The sequence below is a fragment of the Stenella coeruleoalba genome, assembly GCF_951394435.1.
Source record: "Stenella coeruleoalba genome assembly, chromosome: 13".
In the NCBI taxonomy this organism is placed as follows: domain Eukaryota; kingdom Metazoa; phylum Chordata; class Mammalia; order Artiodactyla; family Delphinidae; genus Stenella; species Stenella coeruleoalba.
Window position 1 is genome coordinate 7088228 of NC_137159.1, and position 22516 is coordinate 7110743.

At 44.3% G+C, this 22516-nt stretch overlaps 1 protein-coding gene across 1 annotated transcript in view; it reads left to right on the forward strand.

Annotated features, from left to right (window-relative positions):
* The first annotated feature begins 16447 nt into the window (after positions 1 to 16447).
* Positions 16448 to 22516, forward strand: part of AFF3 (ALF transcription elongation factor 3) — a 564600-nt gene continuing 558531 nt past the window's right edge. Inside the window, exon 1 of the mRNA XM_079940200.1 lies at positions 16448 to 16823. Within this exon, the coding sequence (XP_079796326.1) occupies positions 16771 to 16823 (53 nt within the window). The 5' untranslated portion in view covers positions 16448 to 16770. The remainder of the gene's footprint in view (positions 16824 to 22516) is intronic.

Sequence of the window (22516 nt, forward strand, 5' to 3'; positions counted from 1 at the left end):
TTTGGGAACTCTGATGTCTTCTGCCAGCGTTCAGTAGGTGTTCTGTAGGAGTTGCTCCACATGTATATGTATTTTCGATGTATTTGTGGGGAGGAAGGTGATCTCTACATCTTATTCCTCTGCCATCCTGAAGGTCCTCTCCCCAAGGGCATCCTATGCTTTCATTCTGCTTATCTCGTTATTGGTTTGTAACTTTATTCCATTGGTGAAGTTCATAGTCAAAGTTTGAAACATTCCATATGTACTTGAAAAATAAAGGTTTCTTCTCCAGAAATAAAAACACCATCTACCCCATTCTAACAGAGCAATTCTGCAGAATGACTACAGACCTATTAATCTTCTGGTCATTTCTTCTAAACTTCACAACAGCTTCCTCTATGTTAAACTGAGTCTGAGTTTCTCAGTCTAATATTCTACACAGATAGCACACAGACTCCAGGAGTTTTGGACAGGAGCCCTGTTGCTGGTTTGTGGCCTCGGATTAAATACTCTGCCCCCCTGTAAACCACATTTCCTCCCCTGTAGAACAGGGGTAACGGCAATGCCTACCTCATTCAGTTGTTCTGTGCATCCAATGAGAGCGTGTGTGCACGTTGCCTGCTGCATTGTAAACACTCATTACTCGTCAGCAACTATCAAGCATGTGATGAACTATTGTTAAACACTCTCATTGTTTTTCAAAGTCTGCCAAGAATAACATAACACTGTTTGCTACTTTTATTGACTTTTCACAAGATTTTGTTCTGGGGTCAAGACTAGGTTAGGAATTAAGCAGCATGAGGTCAATGATGACTCCTAGTTATTGATGTTTAAATGAACCTGCTTTCAAGTGCCCAACAGGCAGAATTGGCAGGAATAGTCTCCTGAAGAGTGGATAATCTCTCGACATATAAAACAGGGCCAAGTGGTTTAAAGTGGGGCTAGAACAATGGGGTCCCTGAGGGTAATCATAGGGACTTTTGCTAATGTACCTTTGGTCTTACCTGTGGGTGAAGAGGGAGCTAGTAGAGACATTAAAACAACTGGAGCAATTGTAGAAAATTAGACACGTAACCAGGAATCTCACACATCTCTGCATGGAGGTATGCTTTAACGCTACATGTAGGCAAAGCCAGATTTGCCTTAACTGGAGTTTGTAATTGACCCCAGAATGCAAGGAAGTATTCCACCGGGTCCCTGAGTTCTACAGCATAAACATTGCTGAGATTTGAGTATGGAAAAATTACAAAGCAAGTATTGCCAGGACCCCAGAGACATGACCTAAGAGTTCCTTTCTGAAATACAACACCAGAAAAAAAATCCCATAACTATAACCATCTTAAATCTAAAATAGTTATGTTTGGCTCATGTTATTAAATATTTAAATAATTCATATTGAATAAGACTAGTTGCCATTTGATGGGTCCTTACAGTAGATGCCAACTCTGTGTTATATCTTTGCAGTAGTATTCTATTTATTTGTCAACAGAGGAGCTGTCATCGTCATTCACATTTTACCCATGAGAGAAGTGAGAATCAGAAAGTTTAATTACATTGCTGAAAACCACATTGCTAATAGAAGCAAAACAAAGATTTGAACCAGAGTTGCTGGATCCAAATCCTGTGTTCTTAACTAATACACAGGATAACTCACAGCCACCCTGTGAAGGTCATTGTCAGAGCAAATTACCCAAATCCAAGCAAAACTCTGATTTTCATAGCACATAGGCATCTATTTGGTGCATCTAAAGACGTTTTTGAATAATTAGGAGACCTAAAAGTTAAGTGAAGAATTGCAGAGCCAAGCTCCAGAAGAGAACAGAAATTAAAGGAAGTGAGTTTGGTGTCTAGGACTACTTTTGTCTGGGGATCAGTTTTGAAGGCAGTGGTCAAGAGGCCAACACAAGCTGTTGGCAGCCCTCTGGGGCTCAGGTGATGACAAAAGTCCACAAAGGAAAAACTAAGCATAAGGAATCCACATTATTTGGATTGGAATCTTGAGGAGTGTGCCCCAAAAGAAATGGGGACTTGAAAGTAGATGTGCCCCTAAAGGTTTTTCATTATTGTTTAAAATTTCCCTAACCTGTGAAATTATATAAACGTAATCATGAATTGTGAATGAGCCTAAGAACCTGGCAGAAATGATGTACTTCTCTGGAGAAAGATAATATCACCGTAGGCCTCAAATTAGTTCTGAAAATTATTTTGCAAATACAGTGTCCATCATATAAAAAAAAAACTTGATAGAAGGAGGTAATACAATATGAATGACATGCTGTCAGCAGAAAAAAATAGACAGTAGAAGTATACTCATAGGGGCTCCAGATAAAGAAGTAGTTAGATACAAACTTTAAGATAACCATGCTTACGTGTCTAAATTGAAAAAAAGATAAGATTGAGAATTTTAGAAAATGAGAAACTACAAAAATGAATCAGATGGAAACTCTAGAGTCAAAAAACATGATATTCCAAATTAAGAGCTCAGCAAATGGCTTTAACAACAGATTACATACAGCTTAAGAAAGAATTGGTTAGCTGGAAAGTATATTAGAAGAAAATATTCAGAAAGAAGATTTAAAAGACAAAAAATTAAAATTTAAAAGAGTAAAACAGAAGACAGTAAGAAATTCTAATGTGCATGAAATTGGAATCTCAGAAGAAAAGGAAAGAGAGAATGAGTCAAAATCAATAACTAAAGGCTATTGAGATAAAGGCTAAGAACTTACCAAAACTGCTAAAAGATATCAAACTCAGATGAGAAGCCCTAAGAACCTCAAGTAGGATAAAGAAAAAGGAACCTGCATCCTAGGCACATCCTAGTAAAACTGCTGAAAGCAAAAGCAAAAAAGAAAATCTTAAAGACAGCCAGAGGAAATACAGGCTTTACCTTCAAAGGAATAATAAATAATATAATTGACAGCTGACTTTTAAACAGACAAGATAGAAGCCAGAAGATAATGATGTAATATCTTTAAATTGATGGGGAAAAACCTGTGAACCTAGAATTGTAAACCTAGCAAAATATCCTTCAGGAATAAAGGTTGATCAAGATGGTGATATAGGAGGCTACTCTTCTCCACCAAATGTACAGCTATACACAGAGCAATTACCTCTGCAGGAAATGTAGAAACTGTCTGAGAGACTCCTACATATCAGGCAAATGAGGAAATACCCACATTGAAGTGGGTAGGAAATGCCGAGACACACTCTTTCCATAAACCCCACCCCAGGCACAGCATCATACAGTCTGGTGGGAACTCCAAACTCTTGACTTCTCGCTAAGGAGCAAACAGTTTGAACCCCAGATTTAGCACCTCAATTTTAAGGCTCCCACCCAAGGGACAGATCCCTCAAACACCTAGCTCTGAAAACCATGATCTTGTGTCCATGGAACCCAAATGAATATGGCAAATGAAGAGGTTATTCATGGGCACACAAGCACTCACTGTAGCTAATCACCCAAGGACTCAGCACAGATGGAGCAGGGAAAATCACCCATATACCAGTCTTTGCCTGAAGGGGTCCATCTGCTGAAGCTTTTTCCTCTAAGATCAGGAATAAGACAAGAATACCCGCTCTTACCCCTTTTATTCAACTGGAAGTCCTAGCCAGAGCAATTAGGTGAGAGAAAGAAATTAAAGACATATAAATTGGAAAGAAAGAAGTAAAACAGTCTCTGTTTGCAGATGGCATGATCCTATATGCAGAAAACCCTAAGGACTCTACCAAAAAAACTATTATAAATGAAAAACAAATGTAGAAAAGTTGCAGGGTACAAAATCAACACACAAAATTCGTTTGCATTTCTTTATGCTAACCATGAGCTAGCAGAAAGAGAAATTAAGAAAATAATTCCCCTTAGAATCACAACCAGAAGAATAAAATACCTAGGAATAAATTTAACCAAGGAGTTGAAAGTCTTATACACTGAAAACTATAAGACATTGTTGAAAGAAATTAAAGAAGACACAATAAAAGGAAAGATATACTTGCTCATGGACTAGAAGAATTAACATTGTTAAAATGTCCATATAACCTAAAGTAATCTACAGATTCAATGGAATCTCTATCGAAATCCCAAGGACGTTTTTTCAAAGAAATAGAATAAAAAATTGTAAAATTTATAGGGAATCACAGAAGACCCTGAATAGCAAAAGCAATCCTGAGAAAAAATAAATAAATCTGGAGATATCACACTCCCTGATTTCAAACTATATTACAAAGCCATTGTAATCAAAACAGCATGGTATTAGCAGAAAAACAGAAAAATAGAACAGAAATTAGAGCCTAGAAATAAATCCACACATATATGGACAATTAGTTTATGACAAGGAAGCAAATAATATAGAGAATTTAGAGATATTCTGTATTAGAGATAGTTTCTTCAATAAATGATGTTTGGAAAAACTGGACAGCCACATGCAAAAAGAAGAAACTAGACCACTATCTCACACCATACACAAAAATCAACTGAACACGGATTAAAGACTTGAATGTAAGACCTGAAACCACAGAACTCCTAGAAGAAAACATAGGTGGTATGCTCTTTGATACTGGCCTTAGCAATATTTTTCTATCTATGTCTCCTCAGGCAAAAATCATCATTAGAGATTAAGAGGGACACATCATCCTTTTAATAAGCTCAATTCACCAGGATAATATATCTATTCTAAATTTTTATGCACTTAATAAACATGACCTCAAAATATGTAAAGCAAAACTTGAATTATAAGAAATAAGTAAATTCTTAATTATAGAGGGAAATGTTAACATATCTCTTAGATATGACTGAACGACAGACAAAATATCAGTAAGGATAAAGAGCTTTGAACAATAATATTAGAAAACATAACATATATACAGGTGTGTATATATATATATATATATACACACACACACACATATATATATACACACGCATGTGTGTGTGTGTGTGTTTATACATATATATATATAATACGGTAGCAACAGTAGCAGAGTACACATATTTTTCTAGCACATGGGAAGTATTTACGAAATTGAGCATATGTAGGACCAGAGAGTAAGTCTCAAAAATTTCAGAAGATCAAAATGATAGAGTATTTTCTGCAATCACAGTGCAGTTGAACTACAAGCCAACTTCAAAAGGATAACTAGATAATCCTGCATGTTTGGAAATAAAGAAATATGCTTCTAAATGACTACTATGTTAAAGAAGGAATCACAATGGAAATTAGAAAATACTTTGAACTAAATGATAATGAAAATCTATGCATCAAAACTTATAGAATGCAGCTAAAGTTGTGCTTACGTGAAAAAGTGTAGCACTAAATGCATATATTAGAAAAGAGAAAGGCCAAATGTCAGAGCCAAGCACCCAGCTCAAGAAATTAGGAAGAAAACAGCAAATCAAAATAAAATAAATTAGGATGAAGGAAATGATGAGGATGAGAGCAGAAATGAACGAAGCAGAAAACAGGCAACAGAAGGAACCAAAAAAGACAAAAGGTGGTTCTTTGAAAATACTAATAAAATTGATAAAGTGCTGGTGATATTGATTTAAAAAGAGAGAGAGAGAGAGAGGGAGAGAAGCTATAAATATGCAATGTAAGGAATGAAAAGGGGAATAACTACAGATCCTGCAGCTACTAAGAAGATAGTAAGTAAGTAAACATCATGACTTATGCCACTCAGCTTGATATTTTTCGTGACTTGGATATCGTAGAAGCCATCAACTTACCAAAATTGACAGAAAATAGACTGAAAACTATTAAAAATAAAATCCATAATTAAAATTTTTCCTTCAAAGAAAAGTCTAGGCTCAGATAACTTTACTGGTGAATGCCACTATATTCTTAAAGAAGAAACCATTCCAAGATTACACAAACTCTCCCAGAGAATAAAAAGAAAAAGAGGTAAATGTCCGCAATTCATTTTCAAGGGCTTTCTTAGCAAAAGCTAACAAGATCACTTCAAAATAGGAAAATTCTACTCACTTATTCACGACCATCGGTGCAGAAATTCCCCTCCCCCCCCAAAAAATAGCATATTGAATCTATAGCAAGTAATGCATTACAACTGAGTTGTGTTTATTCCATGAATACAAGGCTGGTTTGAGTTTTGAAAATCAATCAATCTAATTCACTACATTAACCATTAACAGAAAAAAGACAGTCAGGTAATAGAATCATCTCAACAGGCCACAGAAAACATTTTATAAAATTCCGCTACAATTCACAATTTCAACAACAAAAATTAATAGCTATTAGGTTAACAAACTAGGAATAGATGGAAAATTCCTTAATCTGATAAAGGATCTACCAAAAATCCCTAGTTTTGAAATCAGGAATCAGACAAGGACGCCCACCATTACTGCTTCTACTCAACATTGTAGTTAAAGTTCTAGCTGGTAATTTAAGAGAAGAAATAAAGGTGTAAGTATTGCAGAGGCTGGGAAAGAGCAGCCCTTAATCACATGATGATTTTGTTGAATTATTGTGTACATAGGAAATAAAAATAAAGCTACAGACAAATTATTAGAATGAATAGGTTAGTTTAATCGAACACCTAGAGGGGAAAAAAATCTAACAAATGATACGCAAGATCTGTATGCAGATGAATATGAAACACTATTGGTATAAGTAAAGGGAAATCTCAATAATCGGGGAACATAGCGTGTTCAGGTGTCAGAAGACAATACCTTTGATGTATTAGTTCTCCAAACTGATCTATATATTCAAAGCAATTTCTGTTGAAATTGAAACTAAGAGGTTTTCTTTGTGCACGTGTGTGTGTGTGTGTGTGTGTGTGTGTGTAATTTGACAAGCTGATTCTAAAGCGATAATGAAAAACAAAGGACTAGGAATAGAAGATTATCTGAAGGAAGAACAAGGTGGAAATAACTGCAAAGTGTGAAACTGACCCAAGAAGAGACAAACAGACCAATGAAAATGACAGGATTACCAAAGAAAAAGACTTGGACCAGGGCCAGAAGAGACACCTAACCTTGGCCACTTGGGATGGCTTCCCCTGAGTCAGAGGCTCTTCAAACTCACTTCACACCAATCACATCAGTATCTTGCTTGGGGCAAGGGGGCAGGCGGGCAGGTAGGCGACTGGAACTTTTCCCCCAGTTAACTCTAATCTGCAGGTGGGTTTGAAAATCACCTCTCCCAACACATGCGTGCGCACACAGACACATGCAGACGCACACGTCTTTCTCCCTAAGCTTGGATGAGCAAAGGCATTTTTTATTTAAAACTCATTAGGAGGATGGAGAACGCGATTATATCATATCCCCCAAAATTTGAAATCCATTCAGATTTTCTGTCTTTCCCCCAAATTCTACTCCCTTAAGCTGCGACCCCTTTCCCCTCTAGCCACACTCTTTATGCCTTCCTGTACTCCTGTTATTATTATTATTTTATTTTGGAGAATAATTGCTCCCTTCCCTCAGTTTCCCTAGCCTACATCTCTATCATCACCTTGCCTAGCAAGCAAAGGCCTTTGTGACTCACTCTCTAAGAGGACTCACTCTTAGAAACTGAAGGTACTTTTAATTTAAGGTTTTCGCCATCGCATATTGCTGTGCGTGGCTTGGATCGTCTTCCTCTGTGTGTATTTTCAGTAGTGGCGCAGACTGTGTGAATGCGGGGCTGTGCTCCCCATGTGCTGCTCGAGCAGCCCCTGCGATGCGGGCTGCCTGACGTGCACCCTGTGAGTGAAGATGTGCCCCATAGCACCAATAGCTCAGCAGCCCCGGCTTCGTGGGCTGTGACCTCGGCAGTCACACAGGGCCCCGCATGGAGAAGGGTCTGCGCTTGGGTTAATGTTCTGCTGTCATCGTCTTGAAATTCTTAATCGTTTGTGAACGAGGGGCTCCGCATTCTCAGTTTGCTGTGGGCCCTGCAGACAATGCGGTCAGCCCTGTACCGAGGAAAGGGCTTGCTCAATTTTACAGCAAAAAAAAAAAAAAGAAAAGTCTCTGGGCCGAGTGCTCTGTGCAATACTTTCTCTGGCTTCTCAGAAACCATTTCCTCTTTTCGACTCTCGGCTATCCCCCTGGGTTTAGCAGCTGGGTGTACACTTGCTGCCTCACTGAATCGCTGATGTTCATTTCCTGCCCACTTCCCATGTTTTCACAGCAGCCAAACGGGGCTCTTCACCACCTGGCCCCAATCTCTTGCCCTGGCCTTGTGCCTTTTTCTCCGCCCCCCCCCCTCCTTCTGCCTCTGCTCCCACCCTGAACATGACTCACTAACTGCTTCAGCTCTCCTCCCCAAGGCAATACTTTGACCACACAGAACCTGCTCTGTCACCACAGCAGGATGTGCTTCTTGCCTTTGTGCCCCATCGTGTGCTCTTCCTTCTGCCTGGAATGCTTTTCCATCACTGCCACCCGTAGTCACTTTGGCTTTCATTCCTTTAGGCCCAGCCCAAATGTTCGCTTCTGCACTAAGAGAGCCTGAGACAGAAGTCATCACCCACGGGCTTTTGCTCCTGTAGCTTTGAAGACACTCCTCTGTCATAGCAGGTGACACGGCCTGGCATACAGACCTCTTCCATCCTCTCCCACCCACCTTATTCTGGATAAGTCAGTTCTTGACTTAGACTACAAGTCAGTCATTCTTTCTAGAAAGATCTCCCTGGGTATTTATTCTTCCCTAGTCATAGCACTAATTGTATTATAATTGTATTATAATCTCTCCTTATTTCTTAACCTGCTGCTTGGCATGTACTAGATGCTCAGTAATGTTTGTTCAGTTAAAGAAAAAAGTCTGAAATGATATATGTGCTCATTGAGAGTATTGTCTTGGGTCCTGAGCCCAAGACCTGGGCTTGGTTATGTAACCCCATCCTTGACCTGAGGTTGTGCTCTTCAGGGGAGGATGACAGGGTGTGGGGATCTGGGCTGCCATTCACTCAGGCCCAAGATGATGATTCTCCCTTTCTGTTGTAATAAACCTCATATAGTTGTCTAGAGAGTGACAGAAAGTAGTGCTAAATTCATGAAAATGTAAGTGTCTGTGCCAAGTATATAGAATTATAATAAGCATCACAGGAGAGTTGGAACTTTGGAAAAACACTGGAAACTAGCTCTTGCAAGAGCTGCTGTCTTGATGTCAGGGTGGGCCTGGCCCTGAGGCCTTGGTGCTTTCATCAGGCCTCCTTCCTGGCCTCATTCTCACCCTTCTCCCATGATCTTGGGCCCCATTTTCCACCTCTCATTGTGCGCCGACTCCCTGGAGAACCAGCAGGGAGGCTGCTTTCTTTTGAGGAGGCTCCTGCCTCCGTATCTTGTGCTGGGCATTTTCCTTCTTGCGGCTCCACCTGCTTTTTGAAGCTCCCTGCTTCCAAGAAACCAACCACCAGTTGGAAGAAGGTGGGGTTTCTCTCACCCCCGTCCATGCCCTCCTTTTAAGAGACTGGCTCCCCTTCTCTGTAAAGGATTCCCCACCCAACAAGGAATTCTCTAGGACCAAGAGAAGTTCAGGGGAACTGAGCTGTAATTGAGTGTTTCCTGTAAGCTAGTGATATGCTAGGAAGTTACAGGGAAATCAATTTGGGATTCATAAATATAAAGAAGGATGTTGTTCCAGGCAGAGCTAAGTTCCATTAAAAATGGAATAGGAAGCCTTTTGAGAGAGTGCGCTACCTATCATTAGAAGTGTTCGTGAGTGGGCTGAGCATACCAGGGCTAATATAGAGGGAAATCCTGCCTGGGGAGGAGGTTGGTGAGAGAGAGCCTCCATGGTTTCTCCCGACTTTCAAGCTTCTACTATTTCATTATAGGGTTCTAACCTTGTAATACAGTTTATATTTCAGAATACTGTTCTTAATTAGTTGTTTTTTTAAACTCCTTCTGAAGTGAATCAGCTTCATACAGTGGTAATTAGCTTATTGGTAGAAACAATGGCAGAGCCTGAAACATGCATATTTTTTTGTATATGTGGCAAGGACAAAAGAAAAGCCTGACTCTTATTGTTCCTGCACTACTTTCCAGAAATGAGATCTTCTAGTATCCCTGTGAGGATGTAACAATAACTTAACCAGATAACATGAAAATAAACAATTATTAATATGGAATACTAAAAAAATGCTGGAGCTGGATTAATCAGCCTTCAGACAATTGAGCATGGGTTTCTTGTTAATTGCTCTTCTTGCAACCAGAGTGAACCCAGAAGGTGAGATATTTAAGACGGAAAACATAGCCTTTGCCTATGGGGCACATAGTCTGGGACATCTGGTAGACCTCACCATACGTGGCCATGTGCAGGGCACACTGGAGGGAACATGACTTCATTGAGTTAGGTGTAATAATCAAAACGTGATTATAGTGGCTCGGCCAAATAGGGTCTTGTTTTGCTCCCAAAAGTCCTGAGCTACGTAGGTGGTTCAAAGATGGTACGATTGTGTGAAGAAACCATCAAAGACATAGCCTCCTTTTAACTTCACACCTGCCAATTTTATTTTGTGGCTTTTGCCCTCAGGGTCCAAGATGGCTGCTCCACCTCAGGCCTTCAGTTGCATTCCGGAAAAAAAGAAGTAACCTAGAGGAAAAAATGTTGCCTATGCCAGGAAAGTGAAACTTTCCAAGAAATTCCAGCTGACTTAAGCTTATGTCTCATTGGCCTGAGCTGTGTTCCATGCCCAGTTCTTGCTGAAATAGAGACTAGAAAATATAATTATTTCTGCTGGGCTCATCACATCCCCAAACTTAGGTTTTGTTAGTAGAGAAGAGGGCAGATAGATATTGGGTAGGCGACCAGTAGTGACTGACATAACGTGTTTGTCCCAAGCTCCCGATGAGGTACGCTGCTCTCTCTGTGTCTTCTATTTCTAGATGGGAGCACCTCCACCATGACCTTTGAGGTTTGGAGATGCTGTTACCTGATAGCCTTTGGGAGGAACTTATACCGCTGTCCGTGGCCCATCAGTGTTTAACCATCAGGATATAATTTGGAAATTTCTCTGTCTTCAGGAAGTGAGCCAGAACTGGTCCACTTGCAACCTCAGTGTCCTCCAGGGGCTCTGTGGGGATCATTAGCTCATGCGGGAAACCTCTCTGATGCCACAGAGAAAAGAGTCGGACATGTCAGTCACGTCGTGACTTCCCTCCCTCATTTCCCCTCAGACCTACGCTGCATCTCCGCCTACTGGACGCGTTGGTCTTGCTGTCTGTTAACACCTAACTGACTCACTTTGCTGTACACCTGAAACTATCACAACATTGTTAATCAACTATACTCCAATACAAAATACCAAGTTAAACAAAAAAAAAAAACACCTAACAAAACAGCAGGCGCTCCTGTTTGGAACAGACTGACACCTTGAGATTTGTTTAAGCCAAGGAGGAGGCCATACCTTTAAACAAGAACAGATTTATGGCTCTCCTGACGTCCTCCAGAGATGCCTGTCTGGCAGTGCTCAGGAAAGAACAACTGAAGACTGAACTCTAACGTTTTAGAACTGCCGGAGACCAAAACTGACAGAGACGAAAATACCCAACACAGCCTTGGTGGCTAGATCCAATCTCTGATCTGTCGTTCTTTGGTCTGTGACACGTATCTGTTCTTTAGTTTACTCATCTGTAAAATAAAAACAATGGTAACAAACCTCCTGTGGTTTTACGAGGAGTAAACAGAGTTGATAGTTAGAGCAGTACCCGGTGCATCATCACGTAGAAATGTGGGCTATCATTATGATTAGTGACCTCCTATTCCCAAAGGTTTAGAGTCCTTGCGTCTTGCATGATGGCCAGCGTACATCTCAAGAAGCACAGCAAAGAGCCAGTGGGAATATTAAGTTTTAAGCCAGGATGGTTGGTTCTTGTTACTGGCACCAAGGGCTCTTCTCATATCACAAATAATGGGATTATCCCCCCCAAGTAGGTCAGCGTGGCACGAAATACATGATCTGTGATAGGAATCACTTTTCTGATCATTTTTATGACTCGCCTATGCCTTTTCTGCCTGCTTTTTCATTTTCAGTACAAGTGCTTTGTTTCTTTCCTTTTTAAAAATGTGGTGAGCTTCACACACTAGTCTTTTGTAGCAGATGTATAAGGAGCAACTAACATCAAAGACATATATGCATAGAATTCTTCTACCAAATCAACTTTTTTTTTAAAAAGGACTCTTTAATTGGACAATACTTTAATTCTCTAAACAATGTTATGGTAGTTGACCACATTTTGAAATTATCTTTGTCTTGTTTGGTAGTTGAATGGCATGAAAAATTTCCCTCTGCTTCCTTACCCTCTCCCAAGGGTCATTTTCCCCACTCTTTTCTCTGCCCTGTCTGGCCTCTGACCTGCCCAGCTCTGCTGTTTCTACAGACTTCTGAATCTAATTAATGTCTTAGTAGCTATATAAGTGAATTATGTAGGCAGGAGGATGTTGGAAACTTTGAGGAAGGTACATTCCTTAGGGAAAACATGGTTTTGTTGAAAAAAAAAAAAAGACTCCTCATGGAGCGGGTGGAATGTCAGTAAAACATAAACCATCAGTAACATTGTATACTCATTAAATATCCCTTACCTGATGAGCAGATACAACCTTAGGAGTATCTCTTTTGACATCTGGGCAATAATCAGCGATTATGGAATCCAGCTGAGGGGACAGATAGTCCAAATATGCCACCATTGCAAATTGGCCTCAGCCATACAACTGGGGTGTTGGCACCCCTCCTTCTCCCCTCCCTTTTCAAGCCAGTTCACAACCGTGCTTGGGGAGTATGTCCTTGGATGATCTCACAAATGACCCTGGCGGAACATTCTCAAACCCTCCAGAATGTGGGCAGGCAAGGGGGAGGGCCAGAGTGCTGAAGTTCTCTGCCAGAGGATACTGCCAGAGAGCCCAAGGCAGAGATGGTCCCTATGCCCCACGTTTCCATGGAAACATAGGAGGAGTGATGACAGCCAGCACAGCCACACCATCTGCTCAGGACCTGGTGAATGATGAAAAAAATAGAAAAAGAAAGGCACCTTAGATCCCCGGCTAGAACCACTCTAAGAGAGCAGTGGAGAGGAAAGGGCTGAAGACTATCGAACTCCTAGGTGGATTAAAACCCGTGCTATCCTGGGGCTCGACATATTAGCATGTCATTTGCAAGCAGAAAGCCTAGAGGGCTGATCCTGCAATCCCTAGATACAATTATGAACACCCAAGAAGCCTCAGGAAGGAGAAAGCAGACTGCATGCTGCCCGCAGTCATGCTGGAACAGGAGGGAGGGTGTGGTGACAAACAGTGCTGGTGGAGGCGGAGCAGGGCTCCCATCACCTTCCAGCAGGACCACCTGCACAGCTGTCTTTTGGCCAGGCATATCCTTCCAGGGGAATGGTGGGATTGTAAAAGGAAAATTCCCACTTGGTCACAAAAAACCTCTGAGTTGCAGCCAGGTCTTCAGAATAAGGCCTGAATTAATAAAGCCATGTAAGGTCTCTCGTCTCTCAATTCATATCCACAGGGAGATCTTAGCTGGATGCCACAGATTTGCTTCTGGGTCTATTTAGGAGGTTTCCAATTCCAGGCTGGCAGAATGTGAGTGGGGCCCTAGCTAAGTGCACTTGTATATCTGCCTCAGACTGAGTAGGATTCATTTCTTAGTCCTTTTCCTTCATAGATGTAGCCTAAACAAACAAACCTGACCTAGGAAGCCCAGCAGCCCCTCTGGTTTAGCTGACTCCCCCAGAGGCTCTCCAGAGCTGGGCACTTTCGTTTAGCTTTCTGTAGTATTGCCTCATTTATCCCCGGAGGGAGAGAAGTCCCTCCAGCCTGAAGGCCTGTACTATGCACAGAAGCTACATCAGCTTCACAGGAAACACCAGTTTTTATTTTTATTTTTAACTCAGGTTGTCTCTTACTCCTTTAGCAAAAAAAAAAAAAAAAAAAAAAAAAAAAAATCCTCCCTTTTAGTTCTGGCCTTTGAATCCCAGGAAGTCCAAGCCTTTTTTTTTTTTTTTTTTTTTTGTGGTGCTTTTTATTAAGGATTTAAAATTTTGACATCTAGGTTAACTGCTTGTTTTGGTATGTAGGGGCTGGAGGATAATGGGAACATCTTAATAAACCAGATAAATAATATAAAAAGATCACCCTATAAAGGCTCTCATTCATTGTTCTACATTTTACCTGTAAATTTAAATTTCTTCCCATGAGAACTTAGCAAAAATGGCATCTACAATATTATTTGGATTTCTTCAAAAGGCCTTATTCTCCAACTGGAGACCATACACAAAAACTGAAAATAAAAGTATTCATGTAACTTCCCCTACGTTAGAGGCCCCAAACTGAAAATGTTTATTACCCACAGTGAAATTGCTTTAGGCTCCAGTATACTCATGCATTAATAGAAATCTACCCATTCCTACCTGGCTTCGGGGGTGAGGCCTCTTATGAGCCATCCACTCTGCCAGCTGTGTAGCCCCAGGGCTTTCTCCCTTTCCTTTTCCAGGATGATCTGTTTATCCTCAGCCTCCACGGTGAGGGCAAAGCTGTATCCTGAGCTTAGGCCCAGGATGGGAGTCCCAGTAAACATGGTTCTGTTTGTTCTTCAGCCTTCCTGCGTTGTATAAACAGATGTGGTGGAAAGGGAAGGCAAGCCAGATCCCTGTGAGGGGTGGGAGGTCTCCTTTCTGGAGAGGCTTCCCGGCCGGCAGCCCTGAGCACAGGGATAGGATGCATGTCTTGTTGGGAAAGTGGAACTTGCAGTTCTTCCAGAGAGGGGTTGTTCCTCTAGCTCTCCTTCACCCTCCGCCCCCCATCCTTTGCTCCTGGGAACACTGTCTGGATGCCTCAGCCTTCTCACTTTCGCCGGAGCAAAAATTTACAACAAGGCTTATGCTAAGGAGACGTTAAGAAGACAGATTTCCTCCCCACCCCCGCAGTCTCTCCAAATACACCATAGACTGGGATTTGGGAAGACAGTCCTTCACACCTGTGCCTTCTCCTGTATCAACATTCCCTTTGTTCTTCTGTAGCCTTGTTACTACCTTCAACTAATGAGGGAAGCTTTTAGGGGTTGGGAGTTGCCAGCTTGTAAAATAACAACTCCTTTCCCTTAAACGGTGTTGAGGCAAATTCCCTTCCGTCAAACTCTGCCTTAATTTACTGTTTTATCTTTTGCACATTAGTTATGGATGCTAATAAGGGAAGGACTGCTTCAGAGCTGGGGGAAGAAAGGGGGGTACTGTTTTGTAAGCCAACCCCAAATAGGAAAGAATTCTTGTTGGTCTTTTCTTCTCCTACATGTGCTCCAGACTTAGTTTGTTAATCCTCATTCAGAGGTCAGGGAGGTGAGGAGTGTAACTCGTAAGCTTGCCCCAGATGGAGGGATCCTGTGACTTCTACCCAAGGGTCTAGATTTCTGGCAGCCCCAGGCAGTGGTTCTTCCTGCCTAGAATGAACAAAGGGGAGAGCACCAGAAAGGCCTCCCTATGGCAGGGACTTGGGGTTGGGTGCAAGGGATGGGATATTACACTGCCCTGTACTGCTCTCTCCAGGAAGTCCTTGGTATCCTGAGCCACGCTCCCAGAGCTGTGGCCAAGAGAAGAAGAGAGTCAGGGACAAAAGAGGGGCTCTGGGTTTTGGCTCAGCACTTACACAAGCAAGGGAGGGGAAAATGATCTTTAAACTCAAGGAAGTAGTCATAATAAGAACTTAATTTTTAGGAGCCACAGTGACACTCTTTCATCCTTCTAGCAGACAATACGCCGCTCTCTAGACTTCCAGATAGGGCTGGAAGTTTGCATTCTACCCCCAGAGGCCTGTCACCCTTCCCTGAAAGAAACAGAAAGGAGGTGGGTGTCCAGGGTCCGGCCAGCTGAAGGACGGGAGGGGGGGGACCGCCACTGCAGGCCAAACTGGAGGTCCCGTCAGTAGAGGTTTCGTCCCTGATCCCCTTGATTTCACTTAACTTACTGGCTCCAGATATTTTAAACGGTTTGTTTACGGCGCTGCTGCAGGCTGCATCGCCAACTCTCTCCGCGCCGCGGGCGGCAGGGGCATCTCCTAGCACCCACCCAGGTCAGCAGCCGCCTCATCACCCGGCCCGCGGGGGCACCCGGCCGCTCAGGGGGCAGCCCGGGGCCCCCAAGAAGTGCGTACACCCGGGAGAGGCCGGGCGGGGCCGGGGCAGAAGATGCGGCAGGACGGGCGAGCTCGCATCCCGGCCCTCTGGGCCGCCGCCCGACCCTCGCCTCCGCTCGCCGGATCGCGCTGGGCGCCCCCGGGAGGCCAGGGTCGGCGGAGGGGAGACACGGGGGTCGCGGCGGGCTGGGCGGCAAGGCCTGCGAGCGGCCGGGACCCGGAGAGCGGCGCGGTGAGCGCAGGGGCGCGCGGGGCGGGCGCGGCGCGGGGCTCACGGCGCGCGCGCGTCTCGGCCTCGCCCGCGCACACGCGCCTCCCCGAGGAGAAAGGCGGGCGGGCGCGGAGCGGCGCGGCGGCGGCGGCGGCGGCGGCGGCTGCAGCGGGCCGGCCCGCCGCGAGGGCGGGAGGAGGGGCGGGCGCGGGGGGTGGGGGGGCGAGGCGGCGGCGGCGGCGGCGATCTCGCCGCTCTCTGCTGAGTGTGCCTGCGCGAGTCGGCGAGCGGGTGAGTGCGCCGGCCGCCGCCAGCAGCCCGGCCGGCCCAGAGGCGGGGAGGGGGGAGCCGGGAGCCCCGAGCCGGGAGCGGGCAGCGGGCGGGCGGGCGGCGGCCGCGCCGGAGCGGCCGGGATGCACCTTGAGCGGCGCCTTTCGTTGCAGCGCGCGGGCGGCCCGAGCCTCAGCGGCGGCGGCGACGACGGCGGCGGCGGCGGCGGCGCTGACACCTCCCACCATGGACAGCTTCGACTTAGCCCTGCTCCAGGAATGGGACCTCGAGTCGCTGTGGTGAGTCCCCGTGCCGGCCGGGCGGGCGCGAGCCAGCGAGCGAGCGAGCGAGCGAGCGGCGGGGGGCGACCGCGGCGGCCCGCGCGCTCTCACCTGGGCGGGGGGCTCGGGCGACCGGCCGCCGTGGGGGCGGGGTGGGTCGGGGGCGGCTGCCGCGCCGGCTCCTTCCCGCCTCCCCCGAGGGGTGGCCGGGCCGCCCGCCTGTCTTCTCGCCTCCCTTTCCCGTCCCCTCCCCCCGGTGCTGCCCGCCCCAGCCCGGGGGCCGGTGATCTGGGGAGCCGGGGGCAGAGCGCAATCGTGAAGAGAAAAGGAACCGATTTCTAGAACGTGTCACTAATGCCGGGGGATCCACCCCTCGGCCCCCCGGCCCCTCTCACCTCCCTTCCCTCCATTCGCGCCCCCCCTCTTCTCCGAGGGCCCCCGGTTCACACCAGCGACCCTCTGGAGTTGTGGCCGCTGCGTAGTGCCCTTAGAGGATGCTCCAGCCTCCTGCCTGTCTGCACCGGGTCTTGGCGGCCGCATCCTTTCTGTCTCTCAACACCCGAGATGGAAAGTGAACCCGAGGGCAGGGGGCGAGTGCTTCTCCGTGCGGGAATTCTGAGGCCCTGGCCCTGGGAGGCTCATTTCCTCGAGGTTCGCAATCCCTTTGAGCCCTTTCTTCACACCCCGCCTGGCCACAGTTACACTCCTCCTGTCCCCGCTCCGGCTCACCGACGCCCCGTGTATCCCTTTATTCCGCGCTCAAAGCTCGCAGCCTGGGGAGCGGGAGGCTGTGGAAGAGCCCTCGGGGTTCTGTGGCTCGGGGTTCTCATATTGAGGAGCTACTGTAGGTAAAGCGCCGCTGGAAGCAGTTTAATTCTAGTTGCGGGTGTGTTAAAAATCCCATTGGCTGTTTCCACATCCCTCTTATCCACCCCCCGCCCCCCGTCCACCCCCCCCCCCCCCACCCAATCTCCTAAATGTTTCCAACCAGCCCTATTCAGGTGGTAAAATTACCGCCTGCATATTCCTGGATGAACTTGTGTTATGTTTAATATTTACGGGAATGAACATCTGTGGAACAAGCATATTAACTGCATTCTGTTCTTCCCCTGGTAATCGCTTATTGTAGAGCTGAGGTTTGGTTTTTTTCCTCCCCCCCCCCCCCGTTTTTCTTTAATTCAGTAAAGAGTTCACATGTGTCTAAAACTGCAAGTGGTGTGCACATGAATATGCAGTGTGCAGTTTTAAAGCTAAACTGCCTTTTGATTTACAGATCGTATACAATATGTGGAAATGTGTATATTTTCCATGCTGCAGGCTTCCAGTGACTGCTCTGTCTAAAGCCAGGTGTAACTAACTAAACTGGACACAAAGCTAGTGCATTATCGAGCAGTTTCTTATGAAAAGATCCCAGGATGAGTAAGTACAGCTTGCTCTGCATAATGCTGGTGCCTATAAAATACACAAGGATGGGCCCTAATGTAATAAAACTTTTATACATTACACTGGAAACTTCAAAGAGCCAGTGTAGAAAGAATATGAAACATGTTATTACTCTATAAAAGTCGCCAATTACTGTGTTGTTGCTGCTGGGGTTATTTCAGCCTCTCATTTACAGATACCTATTACTTTACAGGTTTACACTTAGAAATGTTGGTTTCTGGCACAAATTCAGTAGGTTTGCAGGTAGAAACTGTGCTTTAAAATTGACTTTTGCTTTTAAAAGTCACATTTTCAGTCAAAAGGAAGAACTTTTTGTTTCGGCAGGTTTTTAGGCTGCTTGTCTGCTTGCTGACTCAAAACTGAAGCCCTCATGACTTTTACGAGTGATATTTTGAAATTATCAGCCGTAATCTGTGGCTTTTCCAGCACAGGCCTGAGCTGTCTTTCCCTCTGCATCTTTAGTTCCCAGCTGGGTTACCTGGAGCACAGTTACATAATAAACGCCTGTTGAATTGACTTGAAATTTACATTAGCTACAGTACTTTTGTTATTTAAAAAAAAATTAAAAAAAGCATTTTTAAGAAGCTACTGTACATGTAGTCAGATTTTGATCAATCCATCAGTTTGTCTTTGGCTTATGAAACTGTGCAGGATTTCTTGCTTACAATATAATAGGACAGTTTGGCTTGACTGAGGGAGTGTTTCTAGTTTGCAGATGTAGAATTTACATCTTCTAAGAGCTTATATATGTCTCATCAGTTAAAGATAAACCAAACTCTTTGGGTATGCATTTCTAACCCGGACATTTTCTCAGTCATGGATGAAGTTTTTGGATGGTATTTTCTAACTCAATTTTATGGTTGACTTTATAAGGTTTTAAAATTATGGCTTGGTTTTAAGCTTATAGGTGACCCCAAATAACTAACATTTGAGTGCTTTCTGTGGGTCAAACATTTTCATATCCATTGTTTTCTTATTTGAATTTTATAACAATCCCAGAAGTGGTAAATGGTAGTAGTCCCATTTACAGACAAGGAAATGGAGGCTTTGAACTGCAAAATGACTTTACTGAGACCATAAAACAAATGACAGCGGAATTTTTAAACTAACATTTACCAAATACTTAGCCAGACTCTGTTCTAAGTACAATGCATGTACTTTAGAATGTTTTAACTCTGTTCTAGTACATTACATGTCTTAGTTCATTTAATCTTCACAGCAACCTTAGGAAACAAGCAATAACTATTGTTATTCCCATTTTACAGATTGGGAAATTGAGTGTGGGAAGATCAGGTGACCTGCCCAAGGTCACACATCTAGAAGTGGAGAAGCCATATTCGAACCTAGCATTAATTTCAAAACTCAGTTTTCTGACTTCAAATCCAGCGTATTTTCTATAGTATTGCAGATGTATTCCCAGTTTATGAGCGCAGCTCTGAAATTAATTACAAAACAAAACCTTGATGGACTGGAAATTAAGGTTCTGCTAAAATATAAAAGAAAGAGAAGGTCAGAGCCCTTAATTATATTAATTTAAAATTAAAGATTTGGAAACAATACCATGATTTAGGAAATTACGTCTGCTGCCCTACTTGAATTAACTTCTAAAATGTATATAAATTTAAAATAGAGACTACTAAAAACTTCTTTCTTTAACCCCTTTTAGAAGAACACTTTTCTTTTTGTGGGGGGGGAAGGTACAGATGAATGGCAAAGGAAAATGGTATTTTAACAAACAATTTTTTCTCATTGGTGGGCATCGTTTTCCAAAAAAACAAATTGCAGTTTGTTAGTTGTGACTGTGGCTTTGAATCTGAGCTAGCTTAGTCTAGTGGTCACTGGAAGTGTCCCCAAATGACTGTATAGACAACACGAAGAGAAAAGCTCAGTAGTATTGAATTTGATCTCCTCTGCTTCCTTGCACACCCTTACCCCTCCTTCCTTGCCCTCCAGAAACTCCCATACTTATTTTTCAAGGTGGAGGGGGAGATTTTGAGCCGGAATTATCCAGATGGCTGTTTCAACTTTTCTTTTCAGCCACGCCTTAAAATTGAGAAGGGTTGCCCTAATTCCCACCTCTAATTCCACTTCCCATTTCTGGTTTGAAGTACGAATGAAGAATTTGGAACAAGGTGGAGGCATTCATTCTATACCCGGCTCCCTAGTTTCATTCAGTAGAGCCGAATCCCTGAAGAGCTGGGGATTCCGTAAGTTTACGTGGGCGGGTGACCAGAGGAGCAGGACCCCTTCTCAAACTCCTCCTCCATCCCCTTGGCTGCTCTTTCTGTTCTCCACCAGCTTTTGATCAGCTGCTGGGCATGTGCGCCCTTCCTCAGGGCCTTTAAAATAATGACCATCCCTTTGAACAGGGTAACAGTTGCTTTCATTTATTCACTTAACAAATTTTATTGATCATCTCTTAAATACAAGACCTCATGCTGGTTGCCACAGCGGATACAGAGCAGAGTAAACCATGGGTTGTGCGTGTTATTGTCTAGTGGGGATAAGACAAGTACACAAGTATAAAAACGTTTCAGCGCTGGTGATTCAGAAGTGAAAAGGACCATATTTGGGACTGGGGTGGGTGGTGGAGGAGGGAAAGAGGAAAAATCGAGTTTAAAAAAAAAAAAAGGCTTCCGTGGAAAAGGTGGCCTTTGAACTAAGCCTTGGAAGATGAATGGGATTTTTACAGACGGTGGGGGTGGGGTATTGAGAGGACATAGCGGCATCTTTGGGCAAAGAAAGAACTGGAACAAAGGCTTTCATGGTGTCTCTGAAAGATCCTTTTATGAATCATGGTGGAATTACCTATACCAAATATTTTAAAGATGCAGAACTTTGTAATCATGAGGTGGTTTCAGTGAATGAGAAAAGCTTTCCACGGTGAACTTGGTCAAAATTGTTTTCAATCTCCCTTAAATACAGACACATGTTAGTTACTGGGGAGAAAGTCTGTTGAAATAAAATAGTAAATATTCAGATCCCTCTCTACTACTCCCCCGCCCCATCGCCCCATAGCTTCACATAGCCCAGCATCCATTTACTTTTGTTCCAGGAGACATTATACTTTATATTCTTTCAAAGTGGAACCTTTGAAGTTGTCATAAGTGGATTGTATCATACTCACCAATTTGTTCAATTCAGTAAGCATTCATAGAGCGTTAGGCATCCCTCTAGGTTAGGTACCAGAGAGCGGTAGCTTTCGAACGTTTTATACTATGACTCACAGTAACCAGTATGTTTAACATTGCAACCCACCACATCATTTGTGTGCACACAGACGCATAACTGAAACAAGTGTCATGAAATAACACTTATCCGTATTATGGGAGGTGTACTTTGATATTTTCTATTCTATTTTTTTAAAAATTCCCCATCCATGGATTGAAACCTGTAGTTTAGGGGAAAAAAGAAACTGTAGCGACGCAAAGGAAACAGAGCGTTTGCGAGTAACTTGTAGGAGAGTAAGCCGTCCACATCCATATCTGCTGTACAAAGCTGACGCTGCCCGTTTGAGGGGGAGGAGGGCGCATCCTGTTGGGAGGGGAAGAGACCTTTAGGGCTGAGAGGCCTGTGAAACGCCTCTTGGAGAAGTGGACTTTCGGAAAGAGAAAATAAAAAGGAGGAAAGTCCATGTGGAGCGAAGGCCGTGGCTAGAAATAAGGAGGAAATAAAGCGTGGAGCTCGTTGGGTGAAGATGAAGTTATTAACTAACTCGGGGAAGATGTACTGCACTCCTGTGGGGGGAAGGGGAGCCAGGTGGAGACACTAACAACTTCGTCTCCAGTAGTGCCTGCTGACCCACTTGGTTCTCTGCAAGTCAGTCGCCTTCTTCCAGGCCTCCTTAGGCTCCCCGGGGTAGAGTCAGACAACTGCCCGGATCCCTATTCTTGACCCTTATTAGCCCTTCCCTCCATCCCCAACAAAGCAAACATTTGAAGGCCTACCCCTATCCCTTCCATCAGCCCGTAGGGGTGAAAGTAGTTTGCCAGAACACGGAGCATAGGAGAGACGCACCTGGGGCCCATCACCTTCACTGGGCGTGGCCTGAGCGCCGGGCGTCCTGGAGCCCATAGGTCTAGCCCCGTTGGCCCCGCTCGTTCTCATTGGCCCGAAGTGGTGGACTGGTTGGCTGCGGTGGCCATCATTGGCCGAGAGCCCCAGAACACGCCCACCACGTGGCAAAGGGCTTCCCCAGGTGCAGGGATGAGAATGTTTCCAGCAGAGTAGCTTCCAGGGCCAGGGCGGGAGGGCTGTCTCCGTGAAGG